The sequence below is a fragment of the Calidris pugnax genome, unplaced genomic scaffold (genome assembly GCF_001431845.1).
Source record: "Calidris pugnax isolate Ruff unplaced genomic scaffold, ASM143184v1 scaffold58, whole genome shotgun sequence".
NCBI lineage: Eukaryota > Metazoa > Chordata > Aves > Charadriiformes > Scolopacidae > Calidris > Calidris pugnax.
The window spans coordinates 495125-519418 of NW_015090868.1; the positions used below are offsets into that span (position 1 = coordinate 495125).

General features: G+C 42.3%; 2 protein-coding genes across 2 annotated transcripts; both read right to left on the minus strand.

The window, feature by feature from the left end:
- Positions 1–4585: 4585 nt before the first annotated feature.
- LRRC66 (leucine rich repeat containing 66) lies at positions 4586–13370 on the minus strand. Its single transcript, XM_014945548.1, has 5 exons — positions 13238–13370; positions 12518–13006; positions 9962–10131; positions 8996–9326; positions 4586–7531 (listed from the first exon to the last, which is right to left on the minus strand). Exons 2-5 carry the CDS (start codon positions 12999–13001, stop codon positions 5106–5108), a joined length of 3411 nt encoding a protein of 1136 aa, XP_014801034.1. The 5' UTR covers positions 13002–13006; positions 13238–13370; the 3' UTR covers positions 4586–5105.
- Positions 13371–13478: 108 nt separating this feature from the next.
- SGCB (sarcoglycan beta) lies at positions 13479–24256 on the minus strand. Its single transcript, XM_014945554.1, has 6 exons — positions 24101–24256; positions 21751–21960; positions 20594–20779; positions 20290–20481; positions 17945–18076; positions 13479–16322 (listed from the first exon to the last, which is right to left on the minus strand). The coding sequence occupies exons 1-6, from the start codon at positions 24122–24124 to the stop codon at positions 16119–16121; spliced, it is 948 nt and encodes a 315-aa protein (XP_014801040.1). The 5' UTR covers positions 24125–24256; the 3' UTR covers positions 13479–16118.
- Between the last annotated feature and the right edge of the window lie 38 nt (positions 24257–24294).

Genomic DNA, 24294 nt, shown 5'->3' on the forward strand with positions numbered 1-24294 from the left:
AATTAAAACAAAGGAAAAGAAACCTCAGAAAGTGCTCACGCTGTATAAGTAAACAAACTTCATTTTTTCTTTGGGTAAAAGTAATCAGGAGTGATGAAAAGGAAGAATGTGTTTGGAAATGAATTGGGTAGATGATGAAAACTGTTTTTTTCTACTTACAAGCAGGATGAATCTGTAGTTTTCAGCTGGTTTATAAATGTGCATCTTCATAAAATAAGCCACAAATTAAATTACAGCTAGTGGATGGCTTTACTGACACTTACAGAGAACAAATGGAGCCATATGGTTTAATAAACTTCCCTGTGCTATCCATCCTTCTGGGTTTTGCTCTGGGTGCTGATAAGCAGAGGATCCTAACATTGAGGAGTGATGAAAAGGAAGAATGTGTTTGGAAATGAATTGGGTAGATGATGAAAACTGTTTTTTTCTACTTACAAGCAGGATGAATCTGTAGTTTTCAGCTGGTTTATAAATGTGCATCTTCATAAAATAAGCCACAAATTAAATTACAGCTAGTGGATGGCTTTACTGACACTTACAGAGAACAAATGGAGCCATATGGTTTAATAAACTTCCCTGTGCTATCCATCCTTCTGGGTTTTGCTCTGGGTGCTGATAAGCAGAGGATCCTAACATTGCCAGCTCTTGTATTTTGGAGAAATTCCCTCTCATTTTTAAATAATTGTGGAAACTTAACTAAGCTACTCAGCTTACCTTGCAGTTTGGTGTTTGGTTTTTTGCTTGTTATGCCATCCTATCATTGACATAGGGCTTTGATTTGTGGTGGGTTTTTTTTCTTTTGAAAAGTAATATACAAGCTATGCTAACTTCTTGGACGGGACACTGAGAGGTCATTCTGGCAGAAGTGTCCTGGGTCTTGTGCTGATCTTTCTGGTGTGCTATTACTGCCCTTACAGCAGAAACCTGCTGGTCTGTGTGCAATTCGTGCTGGGTATTTGGGAGATGTAAAGGGGAAAGGCAGTTAGCAAAAGGAAAATGGCATCCAAAGACTACAGCAGTGGACACTCTTAAGTCAATAGATGACAAACATCTGGAGCTCTTTGGACTCAATGATCTTAAAGGTCTTTTCCAACCTAAACGATTCTATGATTCTATGAATATTAGTAACGGGAACATTCCACAAATTAAATTTCATTCTACAGCAAAATAATATTCAGTATTTAAAATATTAATATAATTCTGTGTTACTGTTTTTCACTTTTTATCTTTTTCAAGGAAAACAAGCTGAAGAGGGTGGAATGTGTTGGAATCTTTAATGTACTTGAGTTTTCAGTTAAAACCTGTTTAAGGTTGCCTTTAAGCTACATTAGGTATTTGGGTTACCCTTGTGTAGCCTCTTCTAACATTTGTAAAGGACTGGAGGCCTTGTCCATTTTACCACAAATACATGCATTTTATTTCATCACAAATGTGCTCACACAATGAAGATTACTTACAGCTCATTGCTACTTGGTTAATGTTCCCAAGTTGCTGTTTTGGAGGGCAGGAAATGGATTTCAATTGTTTTAAGGTTTTCCCAGATTTCTGTTGACCCTTGGTCACAAGTCTAACAAATTCTTTAATACTCTTAGAATTCATGTAGCCAGCTTTAAAGGTTAGCTTGTGCCCTGGTTTTAATTCTAACTGCTAAATACCTCTTTCTAGGCCTTATATTTTGTCCTTTCGTATCGCTGTAAAAGTGTATAGAATCCATCCACCAACTACACAGTTTGTTGTCTGTAATTGAGACCAAAACTGGGCTTGATATTTTTTTGTTTGTTTTTATTTTTAAAACTTTTTCCTCCCCTCTGTGTGTGCGTGTGTACGTGTGTTGTCACAAAACAGGGCCCACTGATGCTGCTGTGGCAGGAACAGCAGTTAACCTGTGACTGTGAATGCTTTATGTCTTAGTTATTTGGATATCCCATAAATAAGGTGAGCTCCTGCCACTCACCACCTGACGAAAATACTGTTACGCCACCCAACGTGAGTTCAACCAGTTGATTTTGAGGTCTTTTGCTGGTGTTGATGTAAAATGGCATCTCACAAATAAACAGTATTTGTGTTGGTTTCAGCAACTGACTTCAGATTTTTCTGTGGGTCATACTTCAGAAGTTCTCATCTCTGAGCACGTATCACATCAGCTGGCAGCTTTGATCATTTAGATGGGGAGAATTTGTGTGTATAACCTTGTCAGCCTTATTCCTAATAGTGAGGCAAATCAGTATTTAAAACTTTTGTTGGAAAAAGGTATGTTTCAGAGGGAGTGTGTGGGTGTAAAACAGTATTGTGATACAAAGGTTTTCAACAAAAAGAGTCACTTTGAGCAGAGATGTCTCTTAAGGCAAAATTCTACAAGAACTGTGATTATTACACAGGCTTTCAGGCCATGAGGTCCTCATAAAAAAGCTGTTGATGGATGTGCTGGATGAGCAACCATTGAGAGGTGGACTGAAAACTGGCTGAATGGCAGGGCCCAGAGGGTGGTGGTCAGTGGCACAAAGTCCACTTGGAGGCCAGTAGCTGGTGGTGTACCCCAAGAGTCAATACTGGGTCCAGTCCTGTTCTTCATCTTCATTAATGGCCTGGATGATGGAGCAGAGAGTACCCTGAGCAAGTTTGCTGATGATACCAAACTGGGAGGAGTGGTTGACACAACAGAGGGTCATGCTGCCATCGCGAGGGACCTCGACTGGCTGGAGGAAGTCAACAGGAACTTCATGAACTTCAGCCAGGAGAAATGCAAAGTACTGCACGTGGGGAAGAACAAGCCCATGCACCAGTATATGCTGGGATATGTGGTGATATTTTGATCTGAGGGTCCCTTGATCATGTTAAACACTTGGTGGTTTTCTTCCTTTTTAGAAGACTTTTTCAATTATTTGACTTGTAATGAACTGTCATGATCTTTGTAAAGCAAAAGCAGAGCGGCAGCAAAGCTGCTGGCAATATGACATTAAAGTTATGGCCTAAATGTCCATCATACACTCACAAATTTAGGTTTCTAAAGGAGCCATTAGTTAATTGCACTACTTTGTGTTGCTTGGAGAGTTACAAACCTGGTTTTGAATAGGAAACAGACTTAAAAGCTGGCAAAGAAAGTAGAGAGCCACCTGTAAGAGGTTCCACAAGAGATTTTAAAATACTTCACACTGTTTGAGCTACGAGTCCTAAGGCTCTTGACTTAAAATATTATTTTAAGTTGAATGTATTTGGGTTGCAGTTAGAATCTTGTAAAGTGGAGCCCATTCCAGAGAAGGGGTTCTCCATCACCTTCGTGTTGGTGATGAAGGTGGGGTTGCCCTCACCAGCTCCCAAGGTGTCACCTGCTGCTGGTGTTTATCAGAGGGGGTGAGTCACAGCTCATGAAAACTTTAATACCACTACCCAATTAGTTTCTGATGTTAATTATATGTCGGTTAGATGTGAATGTCTTTTCTTTATATTCAAGGGTTATTTTCCAGCCCGGTTATCAGCCTGCTCCGGAAAGATCCAAGTGCTTTGTGCCGACAGCAAACAACTGGTGATATTCCAGGTGTAAGTGGGGACTGTGTGGCTGTTGCACAGGGAAGGGGATGGAGAACTGGGATGGGTGGAGAGAACCAGAGCATGAAGAGAACTGCCTGGGAGCCACAGAAAATATGAAAATGTTTTGTATTAACTTCAAGAGCAATCGCTACTGAAGTGAGGAACTGATAGGAAGGAGAAGCAGCTGAGCGTTTGGATTTGGACAACCAAGTGCTGATCAGAGTGTCTGGAGCGAGCAGAAGCAAAGGGAAGGTGCCCCATCAGGCAGAAATCTGAAGGTAAGTTTGAGATAGAACTTAACAAAGTTCTGACAGTAGAATTAAACAATTCATCACATGTTAAAAACCCCTTGATGAAGGAGCAAACTTATTTTCTCCGATGAGAACAGCAGATAACCTTTTGCCATGACTTTATGGCATAAAGGGAGGCTTAGAAAACTCACAGCTTCTCACAAGTCCTCTACTGACTGTCTGCATCACCAGCGCAGCCTTCCCACGGGCAGAGAAGAGATGAGAAAATAACTTTCCAATATCTATTTTGAAAGCTGCCTGAACTGTAGCAGAAGCGAATGAGAAAACATGGGAGAGACATCAGTAGAGCCACTCAAATACGTATTTTCCCCCCCCCCATGATCCATGAAATTGGCTTGTTCATGTAATTAGATTTCTTAACTCATTAGCAGCTGCTACAGCCAAAAGGTGACAGACCTTGGAGATGTTCTGATCAACAGACCTTTATAGGTGCTCTGCTCAATGCCTAGAAACACCTACAGGGTGAGTGTCTCTCTTCAGTGGTGCTCAGGGACAGGACAAGAGGAAATGGGCACAAACTTGATGTGCCCCTCTCAGGGTTTCACTACTCTCTCTCTCTTGCCAAGTTAAAAAGTAATTTTTAAAATGTAACGGAATACAGCTTCAACCTTACCTGTCTGTGCAAAACTGGGGGAGTTCAGAGACATTTAACTGGCAAATTTGGTTCAAAGAGCAGCAGTCGGTAACGTGCCCTATTTCACTTTATAGGGCAAGTCCCACAGGAAAATACAACAATAGTAATAATGTAATGATAATTTCAGCCTTATATTTATTTTAGACAAAGGGACAACAGAACTGTGCATACCAGGGGCAAACTCTAAGGGAAACAAATATCTTAGTACCAACAGAAATGAGAAAGTAAATATTATTGTAACTCAGCAAAAGCTTTATTATCAGTTATAATTACTGAGCAGTTCACTCATTTGAGTTACTCTAGAGTTGTTTTTCATAAAATCTATTGTTTATTTACATGTAACCTGTTTTTAAAAAGTCCATGGCTTCTGGCCTGAATTACCCTTTGGAATGACGATGTTTTAAAATTGGATGGATCCAGGTTTTGTACATCTCGTTGTTAAGTCTAGTTCCAAAACTTGGGTTTCTGAAGCCAGAAAGGCAGACAGACCTACTGAGGTGGGGAGAACATACAAAAGCAACCCATGGTATTTAACAGTTATGAAAAACACACACTTCACTTTAAGAACACAATGATTTTTGCACCTGCTCTGTGACACAAACACTGGGAGCTTGGGATTACGCTTCCCTGTCTCAGCTGTTGAAGTCTGTTTTTCTGCTTTGCAAAATGTTAGCAAATCCATCAAACGCCCTTTTCTTCTTGACGAAAAACTGTCCCTGTCCTGAATTGGTCTGGCTTTTTTGACTGAGTTGTTCACTTGAGTTCTGGGGGCTGGTGGCTGCCGTGGAGCTGCTCTCCAGCCCTGTCCAAGTAGTGTCATCCTCCCTCCTGCTGGAATCGGTGCTTCTGAAGATGGTATTTCCTGGGAATGACCATGAACTGTATCCGGTGCTTTCGTGGAAGGAGCCCTGTGGGACTGAGAGGGAATCTGCCGCCTCCTCCCTCTGATCCAGTTGGAAGTTGTCTTCTGTGTTGAAGCCTGGTTGTGTTTTGCCAGAAGAGTGGAGATGCAGCAGATCTGCCCTAAGGTTGCCAGGTGGTGTTTCTTCAGGCAGACTGCAGTTGCTGGTGTCCTGTGATTCTGTGAATCCGTCACAGTTCTCCTCACTGAGGCCCGTTTGCATTTCCTCTGCACAAGCCTCAGTTGTGTTCTCCTCCTTCTCCCATGGCAGCAAGTCGTCTTCCTCTGCAACACCCAACAAATGGTTTTCAGCTGTGTGTTCAGGCAGAGACTGAAGAGATGACTCGTCGCTGGAATGCAGGGGAGAGGTGTTTTTAACAATTTCATTCAAACCGGTATCGAGGGGAGCAAAAATCAAATCACTGTCCTCAAAGATACTCGTGGTTCTTCTGAATGTAACGTCCCCTTCACCGTGGTTCTCCTCAGAGGGGGTCCACTCTGCGTCCTCCTCTCCACTTCCCTCTGATCCATCTTCTTTGTGTGCAGGGGGAGTGGAGCTGAGGGAACGCTCTGGTTCAACGGGAAGCTGATAGAGCTGCACTTCAGCCTCTTCAGGAACTTTCTCTGTGTCTGCGTCACACGTGGGAGAATGGTGCAACGAAAGGAACGTGCTACCAAAATCTGTGCTTTGGTTGTGGAGAGAATCAGGGGTTTGCCCTGTTGGCTCTGCATCAGTGAAATAATCAAACGTAGCGGGACCTTCTTGACTCGAAGAACTCCTTGTGTCTGAGCCTGAGATGCTCACGTGGTCGCTGCCTCCGTCAGCCCAAGGGGATGCTGTTTCAGGCAGGATGGTATCTGAGCCATAATTAACAGTGGTTTCAAAATTGGCATTGCTCTCGTCTTCATTTTCTCCAATACACTGCAGTTCTGCAGCAAGGGTTGGAGACTCTGTTGGAGCAGAGAACTTCTCAGTTCCACTTCTCCCATTGGCTTCCTCTAGCGACGACTGACAGACCGGCAGGGTGTCACCAGCGTCGGGTTGTTCCAGTTCCAAGTCTGATAAAGAGCTACAGTCGCTCAGTGTGAATGGAGTCCCTTCATCTGAAGAGCTGTCCCCAAATATATCTGCCGGAGCGTATCTGTCACTGGTATGTGCCGTTTTATAGTCGTACTCTTTAAGAGGAGAGTTTTCTGTGGTTTGCTGGAGATGTAAATTCTCAGTACTTGGATCTCTCTTGCAGCTACTGGGTGAAACAAAATCTCCCACGTCGCTGGTTGTATTTGTGTTGCCATTTAGACCAAGTTGTTCATCGCAGCGTTGCCTTCCAGGCAGAAATTTTGTAGTGCTCAGGGGCTCCTTATGTGAAAAAATACCTTTTCTTTCGGGAGAATCTGGTGTAGCCTTTGTGATTTCAGACTGTGCTGCTTCATTGCTGTTCTTGTGATCTTGTGATCTTCCAGAAGATAGTCCGTTATCACCAGCAGTTGTATCTTCGTAACTGCTGATACTGGGTTTGATGTCTGAAATCACGGTGTTCTCATTATTGCTTTGTTCCTGGTGCTCTTCTTCAGTATTTGGTGCCTGCACGCTGCTGCCAATGACATTTTCATACAAAGCAGAGGCTTCGGTAGGAAAAAAGCGTGTTTTTCTAGAAGAATTCTCCTGGGAAGTGAACAAATCATGCTGTGTATTTGGTGGTTTGCTTGCAGAGCTCCCTCTGCTCGAGGTTTCATCTGAAAACCCGTGATTATCATAAGTGTGTTCTGACCCCGAGTTCTTGTTCCTGCGCATGAGTCTCCACAGCCTCCCCAGGTAGGGCCTCGCCAACGCACCCAGGCAGAAAGCACACACGAAGGTGATGAGCACCGAGAGGGAGACGGCCAGAGCCAGGTCCTGCTCCCCCCCTCCTCGGCGAAAAACAGCGGTAGCGTCCCGGGCGCTCTGAACCAACACCCCGGAGACCCTTTCTTTCACCTGGATGCTGTAGGTGAGATATTTCCTCTTGGTTGTGTTAGAAGTACACACATACAACCCTTCGGCAGGTCTCTCAGCATTGTGTATCATTAAATTATTCATTCGATCCAGTGCCATATGAGGAACACTCTTGTCTTTTGAAATTCTGCCTTTGGGTGTCCACCAAGAGACTCCATTACCTGAAATAAAAGAAAACACAAACTAAATCTTTCTTAATAGCATAAGCTACTTGGTTTGCAGGGTCCAGTTGTTTTTATAAGAACATACTCTGATCTATCTTCAATAATCTTAACTATTTATTATAAACTCCATTTTCTTTTTATCCATCCACAGTCATTTTAAGTGGTACCGAGCATCTGTTAAAGATAATCTTAACTATTATAAACTTAATTTTCTTTTTATCCATCCACAATCATTTTAAGTGGTACCGAGCATCTGTTAAACCATCATATGTTTCCCCCCACATTTAAAACACGGTCTGTGCGGGGTCCTAATAGCAGACTTTACAAGAAAAACGGTGTGGGTGAGGTTGCTGAAATTATTTAAGTATGTTCTGAGTTACTCTAGAAACTCCTGCTGCTCTCCCTCCTGGAAGATCCATATTTTTGGCCAGCCGTTCTCCAGCGTGGCCATGGTCACCGAGATAAAATTGCACTAATTAACTGGCAACGTTTCAACCATTCTGATTCTCCTGTAGTTACTGCTTTGACTGCAGCAAAAAGGTGTGAAAACCAAGGATATTTTAATCTGCCGAGGAATTGTTCCAAATTTTAGCTAGTGGGGGGCCATGGCTGGTTGTTGGCTTTTGGAATTTGTCTCAAGGTTGTATGAAACACCTTTGCCTTTGGATCTGCCTGTGTTCCCAGTGGAGCTTTGGGTGGATTTTAATTCCAGAATCAGAGTTTCCATGACTTTCTTCATGAATAAACAAAGCAGGTGGCATTTCTGATCGACTCCATGTATTTTCATTTGGGGATAAAGGGGAAAACCACACTCAAAGTGCTGTTAGTCCACCAGAGTTAAATCTTACAGCACATGACAAATAGACCTTCTGCTCTACCTTTGGTCCGAGTTTTCCTTCTGCGTGGGCAGTCTGAGCTCTGTAGGCTTTGTCAGTCGTACTTCATGTGCTCTGCATAACTGTAAATGCTGAATTAATTTCCTAAGTGAACTCTGTGTTACAGTAGCTGCTACTTTTTTGGAAAAAATATAATTTTTTTCCCTTGCAAATAAACTTTAATTCCATTTTGCTGTAACTGAATACTTAGAAACATTATTGTCTCCTCCTTGGTTTCCTGCAGTGTGCCCCAGCAGTGACACCCCACTGGCTGCTCCTCCTGTGCTTTCCCAATTTAATGGATACGTTTGCGACGTACTACTTACTGACATTTATTTGTGTATAATTTGGCATCACTTGTTAGTTTAATGTAAGGAAGGAGATGAAGACTATTTTTGGGAAAAGTCACTTTCAAATATTCTAACCTGTTTATGACTTTCTAATGAAATAATTTGCATGTTAAATTGTTGTTCGGTTATTTTTAAACAGTATGTTTAGAAATCCACTTTCTAAAGCAGGTTTCTGTGATCATTCTGCACACGTTTGGATTTTAGCAGCACATGGAGAGGGTCCCCGTTTCACATACCCCTCGTGTTGTCCAAGTCACAGTTGAGCACCGATGTCCTCCCTGTCGGGATGACAGTCCTCCTGAGCAAAACACCGTCGCTGCAGTTCAAATGGAAGCTTGAGAGATACAGCAGAGGTTTCTGTGAGTTGGTGGCAGATACATTGTATGAAATACTCCATTTTTTCCTCGTGGAGTCAAAACGAAAATGAAATAAATGTTTGAAAGCATTTGGTCTGCAGTTAAATATCCAGGCATTATTTGACAAACCAACTTCAAGTTGAAAGAAGTTCAAACTGATTAGTGTCTGTGGTAATGGGGTTGCCAGGGCATTTTCACGGAGATCCACAACCTATTTGGAAACAATTTAGAGTTAATTTGATAAGCCTTCACAACAGAATCCCAACTGCAATGTCAACAATAACATTAATTTTAGTATACAAGCACTTTTGCAGCTACAGGATAAGCCTTCACAACAGAATCCTATTGCAATGTCAACAATAACATTTATTTTAGTATACAAGCACTTTTGCAGCTACAGGAACAATACATCTGGTTAGGATGTCAAGAATGTTGTTCTAAAATTTTTAATTTAAATTAAAAGTTTAAATTGTGGTATATTTAGAATTCTCCCATTGAAGACTACCTCTGTGTGAATGGGAAGCCACAGGGCTCTCACCATGGAAGGGATGGGGGCAGAAGGGGACGTGTGTGTGCTGAAGCCAGGTATGGATTGTTTTGTGGCATAGATAAATAGTGAATTTATGGTTGTATTTTCTATATTTACAAGTGTGCTTTCCTATAAATGAAGAGCAAATATACATAATACAAAAATAATGATTATTTTCACCACTTGCTTTAGTCTTTATAATTCCATACTAATATAATAATCAATGGCCAACATAATCGTGCTGAAAAGTTGATAATTAATATCTCTACTGGTGATTAACACAGGACGTGGAAACAGTTGTACTATTGCTTTACAACCTGTAATTTGTTGAGATCTCTGAAGGCGTCCAGGTGAATTTCAGTTATCTTGTTGTTTTGCAAGTCGATGTCCTGCAGTTGGGAACAGTTCTCAAAATCAGTCGGCCCAACCTGTCGTATGCCGTTGGACGACAAGCGGAGAGTTTCTAAAGATTGCAGCAGGCCCAGGCCTAGGAAGAACACAACGATTTTACATTTCTCGTTTTCCCCAATTGCATCAAGTGGCTTTTAAAAATTTTTTGTGACAAAATTCCTTCCCTTCCTGTCTATTGCAACAGCGGCTGAAGGCTTTGAGTCATTGTCCTTTCCTCTACGGTGGTTGTCCCACTCTAAAAGTTGTGTGGCATCAACAGCAGGAGCGTTAATGCGTTCACAGTCAGTGCATGTCTTAAAAATTCACACCTCCATAAAAGCAGTAACGTTCCTTTGTGCTATCAAAATTATTCCGACTGTGATCTCTTTCATCACGATTCTCTGGAGAAGTGAAGGTAGGAGAGGAGGAGTGTGAAAAGGGTGGAATATGCTCAGTTTAAAAGGAGGCTGAGGGGAGAATTGGTTGGGCTCTTCTCCCAGGTAACAGGCACTAGGAGAAGAAGAAATGGCCTCAAGTTGCACCAGGGGAGGTTTAGGATGGATATTAGGAAAAATTTCTTCACTGAAAGGATTGTCAAGCAGTGGAATGGGCTGCCCAGGGAAGTGGTTGAGTCACCATCCCTGGAGGTGTTTACAAGATGGTGGAAGTGCTGCTGAGAGACATGGTTTAGTGATGGCTTTTGTCAGTGTGAGGTTGATGGTTGACTTGATGATCTTAAAGGTCTCTTCCAACCCAGGCAATTCTATGATTCTATAACATGCATTATATTAATTGTAAATAAAAGATGGGGATGCCAAAGGTGATATAGTATCTCCTATTAATTGTCGTCTGCAGCTTCATAGGAGTTTTTAGTTATGTGGAATTAATCTGAACTGTTATCCACAGGATGCAAACCTAACTAAGAACGGTGGTGTTGCTTGTGCCTGCCTGTGAATTCCCAGGTGTGGCAGCACATTCTTTACCACGTCCTGGTTATGACAGGACCCATCTTGCCACAGTGGCCCTTTTTAAATGCTGGAGGTGCCTCAGTTTTCTCAGCTGCTGTGCAGGCAGCCCCAGAGCTCCAGCCCAGAAGGGCAGGCACTTGGACACTCAGCATCGCCACCGTTTGTAACACCTCGATGTCACCCTAAAGGGATTTTTGATCATGAGGTGTTGTTGAGAAGATACTAGTTCTCCTTCAGAATTTTAGCCTTGGTGTCACCTGGTTTGCTGGAAATACCTTATTCCAGTTTGGGGAGGAACTGATCTTTGGGTTTATTGTGAAAAGCAGTAGGAGTGATTCATTCCTGCTCTGAAACCAGAGGCAGAGGGTAGGAAATGCATCCAGAAGTTCCTTGCACCTGCACAAAGAGTTGCAGTTTGGATGCGTCCCTGGAGCTGAATTTGTGCCAGAAAGACACGTGGGTACAGCAGCAGCCTGACACCCGGGGGTGCTGGCTGTGGGGAGGGTTTCTCTGTGGCCAAACCCCTCTGCTTAAGAAATTCAGATTTTCTTAAAATTCGGTGTTTTCTTACAAACTAGAATGTTAAGGATTTTGGAGGAGAAAAATAAAATTCTGAACATGCATTTAAATGAGTATGGGATTTAAGGACAACTTGGAGTATGGGGGTACGATGCATCACAGTTTAACATCGAAAAATGGAGTCTCTTGGAGGAAAGGGTTGATCTCTCTGACCCACTGGGGCATCCCATAATGAGTAGTTATAGTTATCTACCAAAACAAATCACAATTACATCAATGTATTTTATAATATAAGCTTTTCTATACTATCTATGTGGAACCTTACCAGTACTGCAAAATAATTGAGTGAAACAGTTTCCTGCGTACCAGAGAATTACTATCAAAAAAGGAGAAAAATAGAACTTGGAGGACGCTGCCTAGATGCAAAATTATAAAATTATTCCCTTTGTCTGATTTTGTGAGATAAGTAGGTTTTTGGTTTGCTCCCCCAGCCCCCAGAGAAGGTGTTGCTTTGGGTGGGTGACAGGCAGCAAAGAGCAACATTGCTTTGACTGAACAACATGGATTTTCCTGTCTTTGTGACATACCGAAATTGGAGCAAGTTTTATTTGAGAAAGTATTTACTTTCTTCAGAAGAGAAGTATGAGATTCGTTATCAATAATTTTCTTGTTGTTAAGGTTCACGACTGGGTTGTGGAGGCTGGCATTTTTCCAAAGCTCCTTATTTCCCTTTCTGTACAACAAAGAAAACCACTTCTTGGGCTCCCAGAGGATAAATTTGGTTGTATCTGACTGACATTAAGGCATCACGATTGCAAAGACTATTAAAAAAAACCCCTAAACCTAATGTGAAACAACCCATTCGCTTCAGTCTCTGTGTTTGCACCCACCTGGAACTTTCCCTCACCTGAACTATAATTAAATGATTCTGAATTCAGCCAGAAGTACTGATTTGTACCCAAACCCAACTCACCCCGAGGATTTCGAAACGCTCACCTCTTGGAACGCTGCTGAGATTATTTCTTTCAACTGACAAGACTTTCAGAGCAGGCAGGAGATGGTCGATGTTGCCGTCCTTTTGAGGCGTGGGTAGGTCCAGGGCGAAGGCGTGGATGGCATTTCCATCCAGGTTGAGAGTTTCCAAAAGGGGTAAATTCCTACAGGTAGTTAAGGAGAGTTCAGAAATCAGGTTGTTGCTGAGATTCAGGTGTTTTAGCATCCATTCTTCACTTCTTTCCTCAGCACACGTAAAAGTTGTAATGTTATTGAAGCTAAAATCAGCTGTTATTGCTGTTTGTGATAGATCTTCTGGAATAGCAGATATTCCGGTGAAAGAACAATTCACTGAGAAGTCCCCGTCCCACCGGCAGCCGGAACGGTGATGGGCGTGAAGAAGACTCCACTCTGAGTTGGTTCCCACTGATCCAGGCAGATGAAAGTAAAGGGCCACAGCAATGACATTCAGGTGAAAGTTATCCATAGTAGCTGGATGTAAAATGTAAAATTAGGGTGAGTTCAGTGCAACAAGAGTTAAACAGAAAGCGGAAATACTTTGACATAAAAAAAATCATTAAACACTAAACAAATACCCAAAGCACTACCACCATTCTGCCTTAAACGCTGGGTTTTGGAGTTATTAGATACGTTTCAAAAAGAACATTTATGAACTGGTAACCTTCCCCCCTCCCTCCACCTCTCCCAAAAAACAATCTGAACCTTCAGTCCTTCATTCCAGCCCTTGGTCACCAAACGCAGTTTCTCAGGAACTAAGAGCAGTGGAGACTTTGGAACTCTGCTGCAGGTATCGTCACAATGACTGCCGAGCAAAGTCCACCTGATACAATCCATGACGAATAGATGCGGAATGATTTTCATACTTACAGTTAATAAAATACTACTTCCCCTCTCAATAACCCAACCGCCTATTTTTAATGAGAAAAAAAAAACAACTATATTCTTACAAATAAGACTTGATCTTAAAATTTATTGGTTCGTTTCAAAACAAAGATTAGAAATTCAGTTGTCTTTCGCCTACTGCCAGAACTGCCGCGGTTACACACGCTGACAACTCCTCATAGGGAAGCTGTCCCAGCGTCCCCGGGACGGTGTCTTACAGAGAGGCGTGCACAATGTTCTTTAAACACACAAAATCTCAAGTGCATCTATGGGACTGAAATAAATAATGCGCCACACCATGTTTTAAGTACATAAAGAAAAATGTAGGTTAGGCAGTTAGGAGATAAACAACAAATCAACACGCAACACGGGGCACGTGTGGTGCCAGCATTTCTCAAACTGTGTAGTGAAGGCAACAAAATATATTAACAAATCATAAACGGTGGCTAACGCATCGATAATTCATTTCATTTGGTATTTGCATGATCAGTTTTGCTACATTTTGACAAAAAATCCACACTTCAATACCAATTCCCCAGACCATGATTTAAGAGTACCTTCGTGACACATCTTTCAGCTCTGTCGCATATGGTGTTTAAAAAAGAACTCTTGATAAGTACAAGAATCCAAGAGTAGCATATAGGCATGGCAGTAGTAACCAAAGAGGAGCTTTGATGTGCTCTTCATGTGTAATCTCCTTGACTGAGGCAGTAGCTGTCAGTTTGAAGATCTATTTCAGCTGCAACAATGCTGCTTATATTTTTATACGTGTGTATTTATATATATAAAAATAAAGTGACAAAGTTCCATTAAGGTGAGTGAAAATTCTAAAAATGTTATAGTGTATTTCCTCCTCTTAATTGTAACATAATAATTAGGGCACTATTTTAGCAGCAAAGATGTGTGCATGTTCTCAGCAAACGCGTGTTGAAGTGCTGAATAAACACTAACTACTGAAACTATGAAGTTCACGGAGGCAGGATGCAAAATGTCAGTATTTCCCTATTACCTTTAATGTGAGCAATTCGATGGCTGTTGCTACATTTTATTCTGGTTTTGTTAGAACAGCTCCACTGCCGTCCACCCCCCAAGACCACAACAACTCCTCAGCACCAAAACCCACCTGTGCCTTAGAGAAAAGAGGGAACTGTGACCCCCCTGACCTCCTGCACGGGGCAGTGCCCGAGCTGAGGATCCCCCTCTGGAAATCATGTCCACCCACACTCATCCTCTAGCAAACACAGGAATTGGGATCTTAGTTCTTGCTGCAGCTTGCTGCATGTATTTTGTGGAATTCCATGCACTTTGACAGCTATCAAACACAGGCAGGCAGTTTATCTGCCCGCGACAAACCATCGATTCTGAAGTTAATGTGTAATGTCTGCACAACTTTTAGGAAAAGAAGCACGTGCTTATCTAGAAAAACTTGTCAAAAAGCTACTTGCAAAGTCACCTCTGTGGCCTCCATCATTAGGGTTACTTGGTGCTACTGCAAAACACAACTATTTTCAACTGAAGAGAATACGTGGGGAGGGAGGAGTGGGAAACTTATAACGAGCTGGACTATTTTTAGTCCAGAACACCCTACCTCTGCTAAAGCAGTTATCATCAGGCTGTAAGAGTTTCTTTAAGGCCCCACTTCACTTCACCATAGACACAGTTTCACGGTTGACAACTTCAGACACAGGTGGATTTACTCTGCTGTCGCAGGATCTGCCGCCACCACGTTTAGAATTACAGACCTGCAGCTCAACTTTGGAATTGAATTCTGAGGTTCTCAGTAATGTGTCAGTACTGGCATTTCTGGGGAAAATGAGACCTGGTCTCAGGCAGCACTGCGACAGCCATGCTTTAGATTAGTACCTGTTGAATTTCATGTTAAAGCACCCAGGAAAATACTTTTTTTGGGTAGTGAGCGAGTTATAAGCACATCTTTTAAAATGTACTTCTAATATAAATAGATTTTATAAATACTTTATGTAAATTAAGCAACCATAGAATGCCCAAACTGCACAGAGAGAGCTCAAGCAACACTTCAGTAATCACAAGACTATTCCAAACTGGTTACATTTCCACACTCAATATTACTTTGCAAATATTATTTGTGCTAGCATAATTTTTTCTTTAACTACATGAGAATATATGGCAGAAATAATGCAGTATTTTAAAGTGAATCTGCCATTACCCCTCTCTTAGTACACATATGGTAAACCGCATAATTTTGGGGTGGAAATCATTATATCAACCTTTGGCAAGAAATGAAGAGAAGCCAAAACATCGCCATTTCAGCCATCCCAGGCAAATCCAACAACAAATGGACATTCCTGTTGAAGAACTTCAGATCGCAGTTGTGTCCTCAGCAGCCCTCAAGGTCTTGGGATGTAGGACAAAACCCTCCTCCAAAGGCAAGTGAAGGCAATCAAGGTTGTTGCTAAGATCATGTTTTTAAAGATGTTCTACTGATCCCACTTCAGGAAGGAACTTCAGTAGGCGTGTGGACTGAAGGCGTGCTAAATCAGTGCCACTCTTATGGCAGGATGATGACATAATACTGCTGAACGTAACAGCCTCTCCTTAAAAATACTATGTAATAAATGTTAGTATAAACCGCTGTAAAAACAGAAACCCTCGAAGGCATGCAATTACTTCATACAAATATATGTAAACACAAAAGAGAACTCTCCTGGTAGTGGCTGGTGGTTCAGTGGGTGGCTCCGCAGGGGTTGACAGAGGTCTGGCAGCCCATGTTGGAGCCCGTCACCTGCACCTTGAACAGCGTCCCGTCCGCGCACATGCACAGCTTGAAGCGCAGCCAGTTGCTGTTACTGAACTGCTCCCCGTACGAGGAGCTGGGCAGGCGCGACGGGCTGACCATCACAGTTCCATTCAGGATAATGCTGTTTTCCTATTAAGAGGAAGGAAAAAAAAAAAAAAAGTACAACTTCTAATTTAAACCAGGCAGGATGTTTTCGAAAAGGACAAGCTGGTTTAGTGAATCACAGAATCACAGAATCTTCTAGGTTGGAAGGGACCTTAAAGATCGTCTTGTCCAACCGTCAACCTAACTCTGACAAAAATAGACACCCACACAACAAACAAGGAGCATCATCACTAAACCATACCTCCCAGCACTACATCAACCTGTCTTCTGAACACCTCCCGGGATGGTGCCTCAACCACCTCCCTGGGCAGCCCATTCCAATGCCTGATAACCCTTTCAGTGAAAAAATTTTTCCTAATATCCAGCCTGAACCTCCCCTGGCACAACTTGAGGCCATTTCCTCTTGTCCTGTCGCCTGTGACTTGAGAAAAGAGACCAATGCCCGCCTCTCTACACCCTCCTTTCAGGGAGTTGTAGAGGGCAATGAGGTCTCCCCTCAGCCTCCTCTTCTCCAGGCTGAATAACCCCAGCTCCCTCAGCCTCTCCTCGTAAGACTTATTCTCCAGACCCCTCACCATCTTTGTCGCCCTTCTCTGGACCCATGAATCAATGACATCTTTGGCGGGGCTGTAGAAATCAACAGAATAAAAAAAGTGCTTATGACAAGGTTTCATTTTTTAATTAAATTTGTGAGTAAGGGCCATGAATTTCTCAATTATAACCAGCAATGTACTTTGCTATTCCAGGGGTAGATCCATACTGAGAGAGGCAGCAGCAGTGGGGCTTTTCACTTGACAGACCTATTAGCAAATGCAGTAAAGCTAAAAATATGTACGTGAAATGGGAATGAGTGTTTGAATACATATATGAAATTCATTCCTGTGTTAAATAAAATGTGCATGTATCATCTCTTATTTTTCATCTTCCTTTAACCTTTTCCATCATTCTATATGCTCTGCAATCTTAACAATGACCAGGTATCTCAAATGAAAGCTGGCACGTTGCTGTCTGTCCCCAGTAAAACCTCCAGAAGAGCGGATGGATGAATTCCCTTTGGTGTTAGTTTCAGTGCAGAGGCCAGTAGTGTAGCTTTAATTGCACTGTGGGGTTTTAAGTGTCTTGATAGTACTAAATCACGGTCACCTGAAAACTACTGAACCACTAATTAACAGTGAAGTAATAATCCACCTTTTAAAAACCTTACTAAATGCACTGACTGCAACTAAACCTCTATGCATGACTACTTTATATAAAATTTGAATCCATATAAAGCTACATCAGTTTTTTATCAGCCTGAATTGGAAACTAAGCTGTTTAAAAAATGCTGATTTAAAATACTTACTGCTTTCAGTTCCATGTTTCCCCCCATTCGAAACTCAATGGTCTTGCCTGTGATAAAAACACCTTCGTTTCCACGGACAATAGCACGGCCATCGACCTTTATGTTGAGATCACTGGTTGCATTGCTGGTAATCTAACAACATCAACAAAAGAAAAGTGTATTTACAGATCAATGAACATGGCAACTAAACCTCTATGCATGACTACTTTATATAAAATTTGAATCCATATAAAGCTACATCAGTTTTTTATCAGCCTGAATTGGAAACTAAGCTGTTTAAAAAATGCTGATTTGAAATACTTACTGCTTTCAGTTCCATGTTTCCCCCCATTCGAAACTCAATGGTCTTGCCTGTGATAAAAACACCTTCGTTTCCACGGACAATAGCACGGCCATCGACCTTTATGTTGAGATCACTGGTTGCATTGCTGGTAATCTAACAACATCAACAAAAGAAAAGTGTATTTACAGATCAATGAACATGTGCCACTTGGGTTTGTCTGAGTAACTTTAATTACCTCCAAAACATTCCTACACAATTTAATAAAAACCTTCAATGTACTTTTTGCCCTTCTCCTGTTACACCTATGAAACTTCTACCAATTTCCAAATTCACATTGGAAAACAAGGACTACCTAATTTTGGAAGGTTATGTACAATAGTTTATGGGTACTGCTTGGGTTTGTCTGAGTAACTTTAATTACCTCCAAAGCATTCCTACACAATTTAATAAAAACCTTCAATGTACTTTTTGCCCTTCTCCTGTTACACCTATGAAACTTCTACCGATTTCCACATTCACATTGGAAAACAAGGACGACCGAATTTTGGAAGGTTATGTACAATAGTTTATGTTTGCATACTGTTTGTTGGTGATAACAATAACAATTCATATGACAACTTTATGCGATACACAGTTAATACTGGTTACAAATACATGGTTCCTGTTAGGAGTAATTGTGCAAACTTACTCCTCTATTTTCATTTAATCTCTTCCTCCTATGTATTTAAAGTTCTAGGGTTTTGTTTTGTTTTTTTCTGGAGCAGACTATTTCATTGTTAGCCTGCAGAGGAAACACAAAGAAGAGCAAACTAAATTCTCTTTTTTGTTTGTCCTTACCAGGATTGCTCAATGCTTCCTAAGGCACGCTCAACCCTCTGTAAAACCACTGCTACTGCTCTGCTCACGTTATACAAAAGAACCAGGGGCTCTACTCTTATCTGTAAAGCCTTCGGTTCCTGTTAGGAGTAATTGTGTAAACTTACTCCTGTATTTTCATTTGATCTCTTCCTCCTATGAATTTAAAGTTATAGGGTTTTGTTTTGTTTTTTTCTGGAGCAGACTATTTCATTGTTAGCCTGCAGAGGAAACACAAAGAAGAGCAAACTAAATTCTCTTTTTTGTTTGTCCTTACCAGGATTGCTCAATGCTTCCTAAGGCACGCTCAACCCTCTGTAAAACCACTGCTACTGCTCTGCTCACGTTATACAAAAGAACCAGGGGCTCTACTCTTATCTGTAAAGCCTTTATTATAAGTGACAAGATGCAAGAGAGAAATTTCAGTCTGATATTAAAATCAGCATTTTAAATGTACACGCAGCAATATTCAGGTTTTTTTGGTTTTCTGATAAAGCATATTTAATGTAGAAACCAACTATAGAAGTAATGTAACTCCTATAATGCTGTGATTGCTCTCTACGCTTTTCTCAGACTTCTGAAATTTTGATTGTATTAACATTTACCTCCAATAGAAGGAAAAGGATACATCAAGGTCTAGTAATTATTTTTCTAAGTTCTTAATAGAAAAAGAGAAGCTTTTCACGAAATTTTATTTCTGAAACAGTTATCTAGGCACAAACAAATGGATAAATGCTTAATAAAAAGACACACAAGCCTAGCTGGCACGGTATTATGGGGGTGGTGAGACACTGGCACAGGTTGCCCAGAGAAGCTGTGGCCCCATCACTGTAGGTGTTCAAGGACAGGCTGGATGGGGCTTGGAGCAACCTGGTCTGGTGGGAGGTGTCCCTGCCCAGGGCAGGGGGTTGGAACTGGATGATCTTTAAGGTCCCTTCCAACCCAAACCATTCTGTGATTCTATGTAATGATGTCAGTTTTCATTTCTGTTCTAGTTTTTAGGGTGATTTACGTTTTCAGAGCTGCATTTTTAGCTACATGTAGTCAAATTTCTAAATATGATTGAAAGATCGTACTAGTAAGCTTTTTTTCTCATTCTACAACTACAGCAAATCTGTAATGAGCTTTTACAAAAAGAAAGGGGTAGTTAAAAGAGACATACCCTCTCTGTAGAGGCCTTTTGTACATTCAAGATTTTAACTCCATTTGGCAGATGAAACTCATGAGTTTCGTAGTCTGTGCTGAACAAGGTATTTTGTGTCCGTGGGTCAACAAATTCCATGCCGATATCGCTGGTAATAGAAGTTTTGTCTTTTTCCACGCTAAGCTTGGTCGTGCCTTGCTGAAATACAATCTTCAGAAACAAAGTCATTAAGTTAATGACGTTTCAAATTCTTACGAATAATGTGAGTGTACTTCCACGGCGTTGCTCACAAAGTTTTAATTAATGACCTAACTTACAGGCTGATTATTTCCGGTGATCACCAAAGGGGTAGTTAAAAGAGACATACCCTCTCTGTAGAGGCCTTTTGTACATTCAAGATTTTAACTCCATTTGGCAGATGAAACTCATGAGTTTCGTAGTCTGTGCTGAACAAGGTATTTTGTGTCCGTGGGTCAACAAATTCCATGCCGATATCGCTGGTAATAGAAGTTTTGTCTTTTTCCACGCTAAGCTTGGTCGTGCCTTGCTGAAATACAATCTTCAGAAACAAAGTCATTAAGTTAATGACGTTTCAAATGAAATTCTTACGAATAATGTGAGTGTATTTCCATAGCATTGCTCACAAAGTTTTAATCGATGACCAGACTTACAGGCTGATTATTTCCGGTGATCACCAGATCTTCGTTACGTCTGCCTCCTACAGTGCTTTTGTACAAGGGATGTATAACGCCCATGTCGGAAACCTGCTTAAACCGCAACAAGCCGCTCTCGTGGAACTCCATGCTGTCACAGCCATTGGGACCGATTCGAATCACCGCCCAGATAACCAGGGTGATCTCAAAGAAAAACACACATTTTCAAAGATTACTTTGATCATTCGGACCTTCCCACAACAAATACGGTATTAACTAGGTATTCTATTTGAAATAATTATTAATGCCAGTGTTTAAGTGAGCTTTAGGCGTCAATTTACTTTAGTCTATTTAATTACTACCAGAAATATCAGGACAGTTTAATTATGGAAAGCATTTTACATGATTTTGTTAATTTACTTTAGTCTATTTAATTCCTGTTGGAAATATCAGGAGATGTTTAATTATGGAAAGCATTTTACATGATTTTTAGACTCATGAAATGGTCATCTGAAATGGTAACTACAACCATTTGTGTGTATATATATATATATATGAAATCAAATCATGTCCATAATTAAATCTTTTTCCTGTTTAAGGGTAACCGTGGTATCATCAGCTAAACAAATTTCCTGAACAAATGTACTTACCCCTGAGCTACTTCACAGGTGGATGTCCAATTATGAAAAATAATTAATTACTTCTCATTTATCAAGCAATAAAAAGGTGTTAGTTACAATGATCAAGCTTTAAAGCGCAGTGGCTGATTAATCCTGAATGCTCACGTGCAGCTCTGTTGTTATAAGTAAAATGTTCCTGGCGGAACAGTTTCTCCTGCATGTATTTGTACTGCACTAGTAACACTTGGCACGTTTGCCGTTCCTGAGTCTGGTGAATAGGGAGACCCTTTCAAGGTTCCCAATTCTGTGTTGCATAAATGGTAGGTTGCTTGCTGGGACTATGGTAACTGAATAATCATGACTGAACTTACAAGATTCTTCCATCTAATCTTGCTCAGACTACAAAACAAGGAAAAAAAAAAGGAGAAAAATAAGAAATCTCCTTCAGTACACTTTAAGTCCTTCTAAGACATACTGGCTAAGTTTTATTTCTGTAATAAACAGTCAAAGTTAAATTTGTCTTAATGTTGCTTACAGCCTAAATATTATACTCACTATAAGGTTGATGACAGCCAAAATAAAAAGAAGAACAATCACACAAATGGCCAAGTTGCCTTTCCGGCCACGTAAGCCTGTCTTGTGGAGACGGTCTTCATCAATTGGGATGTATCCTGCTTTAAAGTTACTGTTGTGCTCCTTATTAACGTTCCTGCGTTCCACAGCCTTCTCTCGCATAGACTTCTTCACCGGGCCATTAGAACTTTGCTACAATACAAAGCATAGATTTGCTGTTATAAATGTAAAGCCACTAAAATGATAAATGTGTGTATGCAAAAACCCATAAATTTCATTTGACTAGTGGAATATATTACCTAGTATATTCAATTTTATATTTCAGTCTGCCACTCTGTACTTAGAATACATTTCAAACCACTACAGTCCCTGCTAACACTATGACTAAAATTAAAATCCGGATATTTTCATACAACATAAGGTTTTGTATGTAATTTTGGCAAGTAGGAATTATTATTTTGTATGCAATAATACATGGCGAGTAGAAATTATTAATGACATAGTTACAGTAAAAAAAAATCAGCCGTAAAGAACTTCAAGTTTCTACCTCCTGGGGACAATACAGAACATAATCCTGCAGGTCATTTACCAACGCACAGGATTTTAGCTCCCTCCATGCTAATGTGGGATAGACTCTGAATGAATCTACCCAAAAGGAGTGTGGTGGACAGAGTTTCAAAGTGACTTTGACAGCACAGGGTTTGCATTCAGTTTCTGTTGCTTGCATGCAGTGTTAAGAAAAATAATGTAAGGCTTCAAACCTGGCACGGGCACCGTGGTCAGCCTGGTTTTAATTTAATCATTTGAAGTTAATAGATTGCAAGGGATATCTCTTCAAGGTGACGAATTACACGTCTTGTAGATACTTATAAGGAAAATAAACCTTTGACGTATTTTTGCAACTTTTCCAAAATTTTGTTCCACTTCCTTTGAATGGAACAGGTTGCTATTTAAGGGTTCGATTCTTCAAAGAAGGGGCTTTTTGATGGGATTAACTTTATTCATCTGAAATGAATCCTGAAGCTGCATCTTACGGTTACTGCATCCTCACGTGTCTAGACTGATGTAACTGGTAAAAACGTCATTTCCTTCCCTTACAAAAAAAATAGGAAACGGTGCTGAGAAAGTTGCTTGACCTAAACAGGTTTATGGGGGGCTTCCTCCAAATTAAACTCAGAACTGGCTCACCAGGGAAACTGAGAGAATCGGTCTGTGCTTTGGGGAAAAGCAAATGGAAATCTTGTACAACTGGACAGTAAGTATCTTGTCCTGAGGACAGTGGTCTGGGAAGGACGTGACTGTGAGGTAAAACTCCAATGCAGTTTTTTCACCTCATAAGGCAGGACAACAGAAGACAGCACCGGGACTGGGAGAACATGGTTGAAATGGTGATTGCTGGAACAAGCACCAGCACGGAGCACCCATGCAGAACTAGGCAGCCCTTCCCGTGGCACCCGAGACGGGGCTGGTGCAGGACCCCTCAGGAACCTGTGGCTCCCCACCTCCTGCCGCCATGTCCCCACACACACTGACTCCGATTAGGAGTCCTGTGGTGATACAGGAGCTCCCAAAAGATGAGCCCTTCAACAGCTCGGTTCTCCCTGCGGCTTGTGCGGCGCTGACAGAGTCCCTGTCCCTCCCCTCCCACCGGGTGACAGTGACACCCCCCCGCCGGCAAGTTTAGCTTTTCGCTCCCCTGTGAGACCTGGGGTGGGGAGCCCGAATGGAGCTTTGGCCTTATTTATCCACGGCCGGGCTCCCATTCCCGTGCCAGCCCAGCCAGGCCACTGACGGCACCGTCCCATAAATACCAACCTCCCATAAACACCGACCGCGGCTTTCCCGCCTCGCTAATTAGCAGCAAGTGCCTATTAAGCCAAGACAGTTACATTTCTCCGCAGAAACGCCACAACACTTTATTTCCAGAACAGAAAGTAGGGTGTTTGGTTTTTTTTTGCCAAGAGACCCTGCGGCTGTCAGGCCCCCACAGCGGGCTCGGGATCCCTCTCCCCCCCGGGCTGAGGCGGCTGCCGCCGCCGGGACAAGGCCGTCCTTCCCGGACAGCGCCGGGCCCGGCTCGGAATCGCCGTTTCTCCCCTCCCCGGTGGGTGCGAGCGGTGGGGGAGCCAGGGAAGGCCAGGGAGGCCCGTAGCGGCCCCCCAACGCCGGAGGGCTCCGGCACCAAAACAAACCTCGGCACCCGCAGCGAATAAATGGCACCCCCTCCACAAGCGACACCCCTCTCCCCCAGGCCGGATCGCCTGCTCCCGCCTCGCCCCGGCGGCGACGGTCCCGCCGCCTCCCCCGTGCCTGCGCCTCGGCGGGGACCGACCTGCTCGGAGGCGGCCGCCGCCATCTTCTCCCTCCGCCGGCGCCGTGGCGGGGTCGGAGGGCGCCCCCTGGCGGCGCGGAGAGGGCGGCTGTCGCCCCCGGGGTGCGGGCGGAGGTCGGTGCGGCTCCGTGAGGCGGGTCCGCCCCTCCGGTTGGGACAGGCGTTACCAGGCGGCCGTAGGAAGGCTTATCCAT

Coding starts and splice junctions, on each gene's coding strand:
- LRRC66 (XM_014945548.1), bottom strand. CDS start 13,001: ATGGATAACTTTCACCTGAATGTCATTGCTGTGGCCCTTTACTTTCAT. Junction 9,327..9,961: donor GAGATCTCAACAAATTACAG/GTTGTAAAGCAA, acceptor GTTTCCAAATAG/GTTGTGGATCTCCGTGAAAA. Junction 7,532..8,995: donor TGACTTGGACAACACGAGGG/GTATGTGAAACG, acceptor CTTTTATTTCAG/GTAATGGAGTCTCTTGGTGG.
- SGCB (XM_014945554.1), bottom strand. CDS start 24,124: ATGGCGGCGGCCGCCTCCGAGCAG. Junction 20,482..20,593: donor TCACCGGAAATAATCAGCCT/GTAAGTCTGGTC, acceptor TTGTTTCTGAAG/ATTGTATTTCAGCAAGGCAC. Junction 16,323..17,944: donor GAAACATGGAACTGAAAGCA/GTAAGTATTTCA, acceptor TCCTCTTAATAG/GAAAACAGCATTATCCTGAA.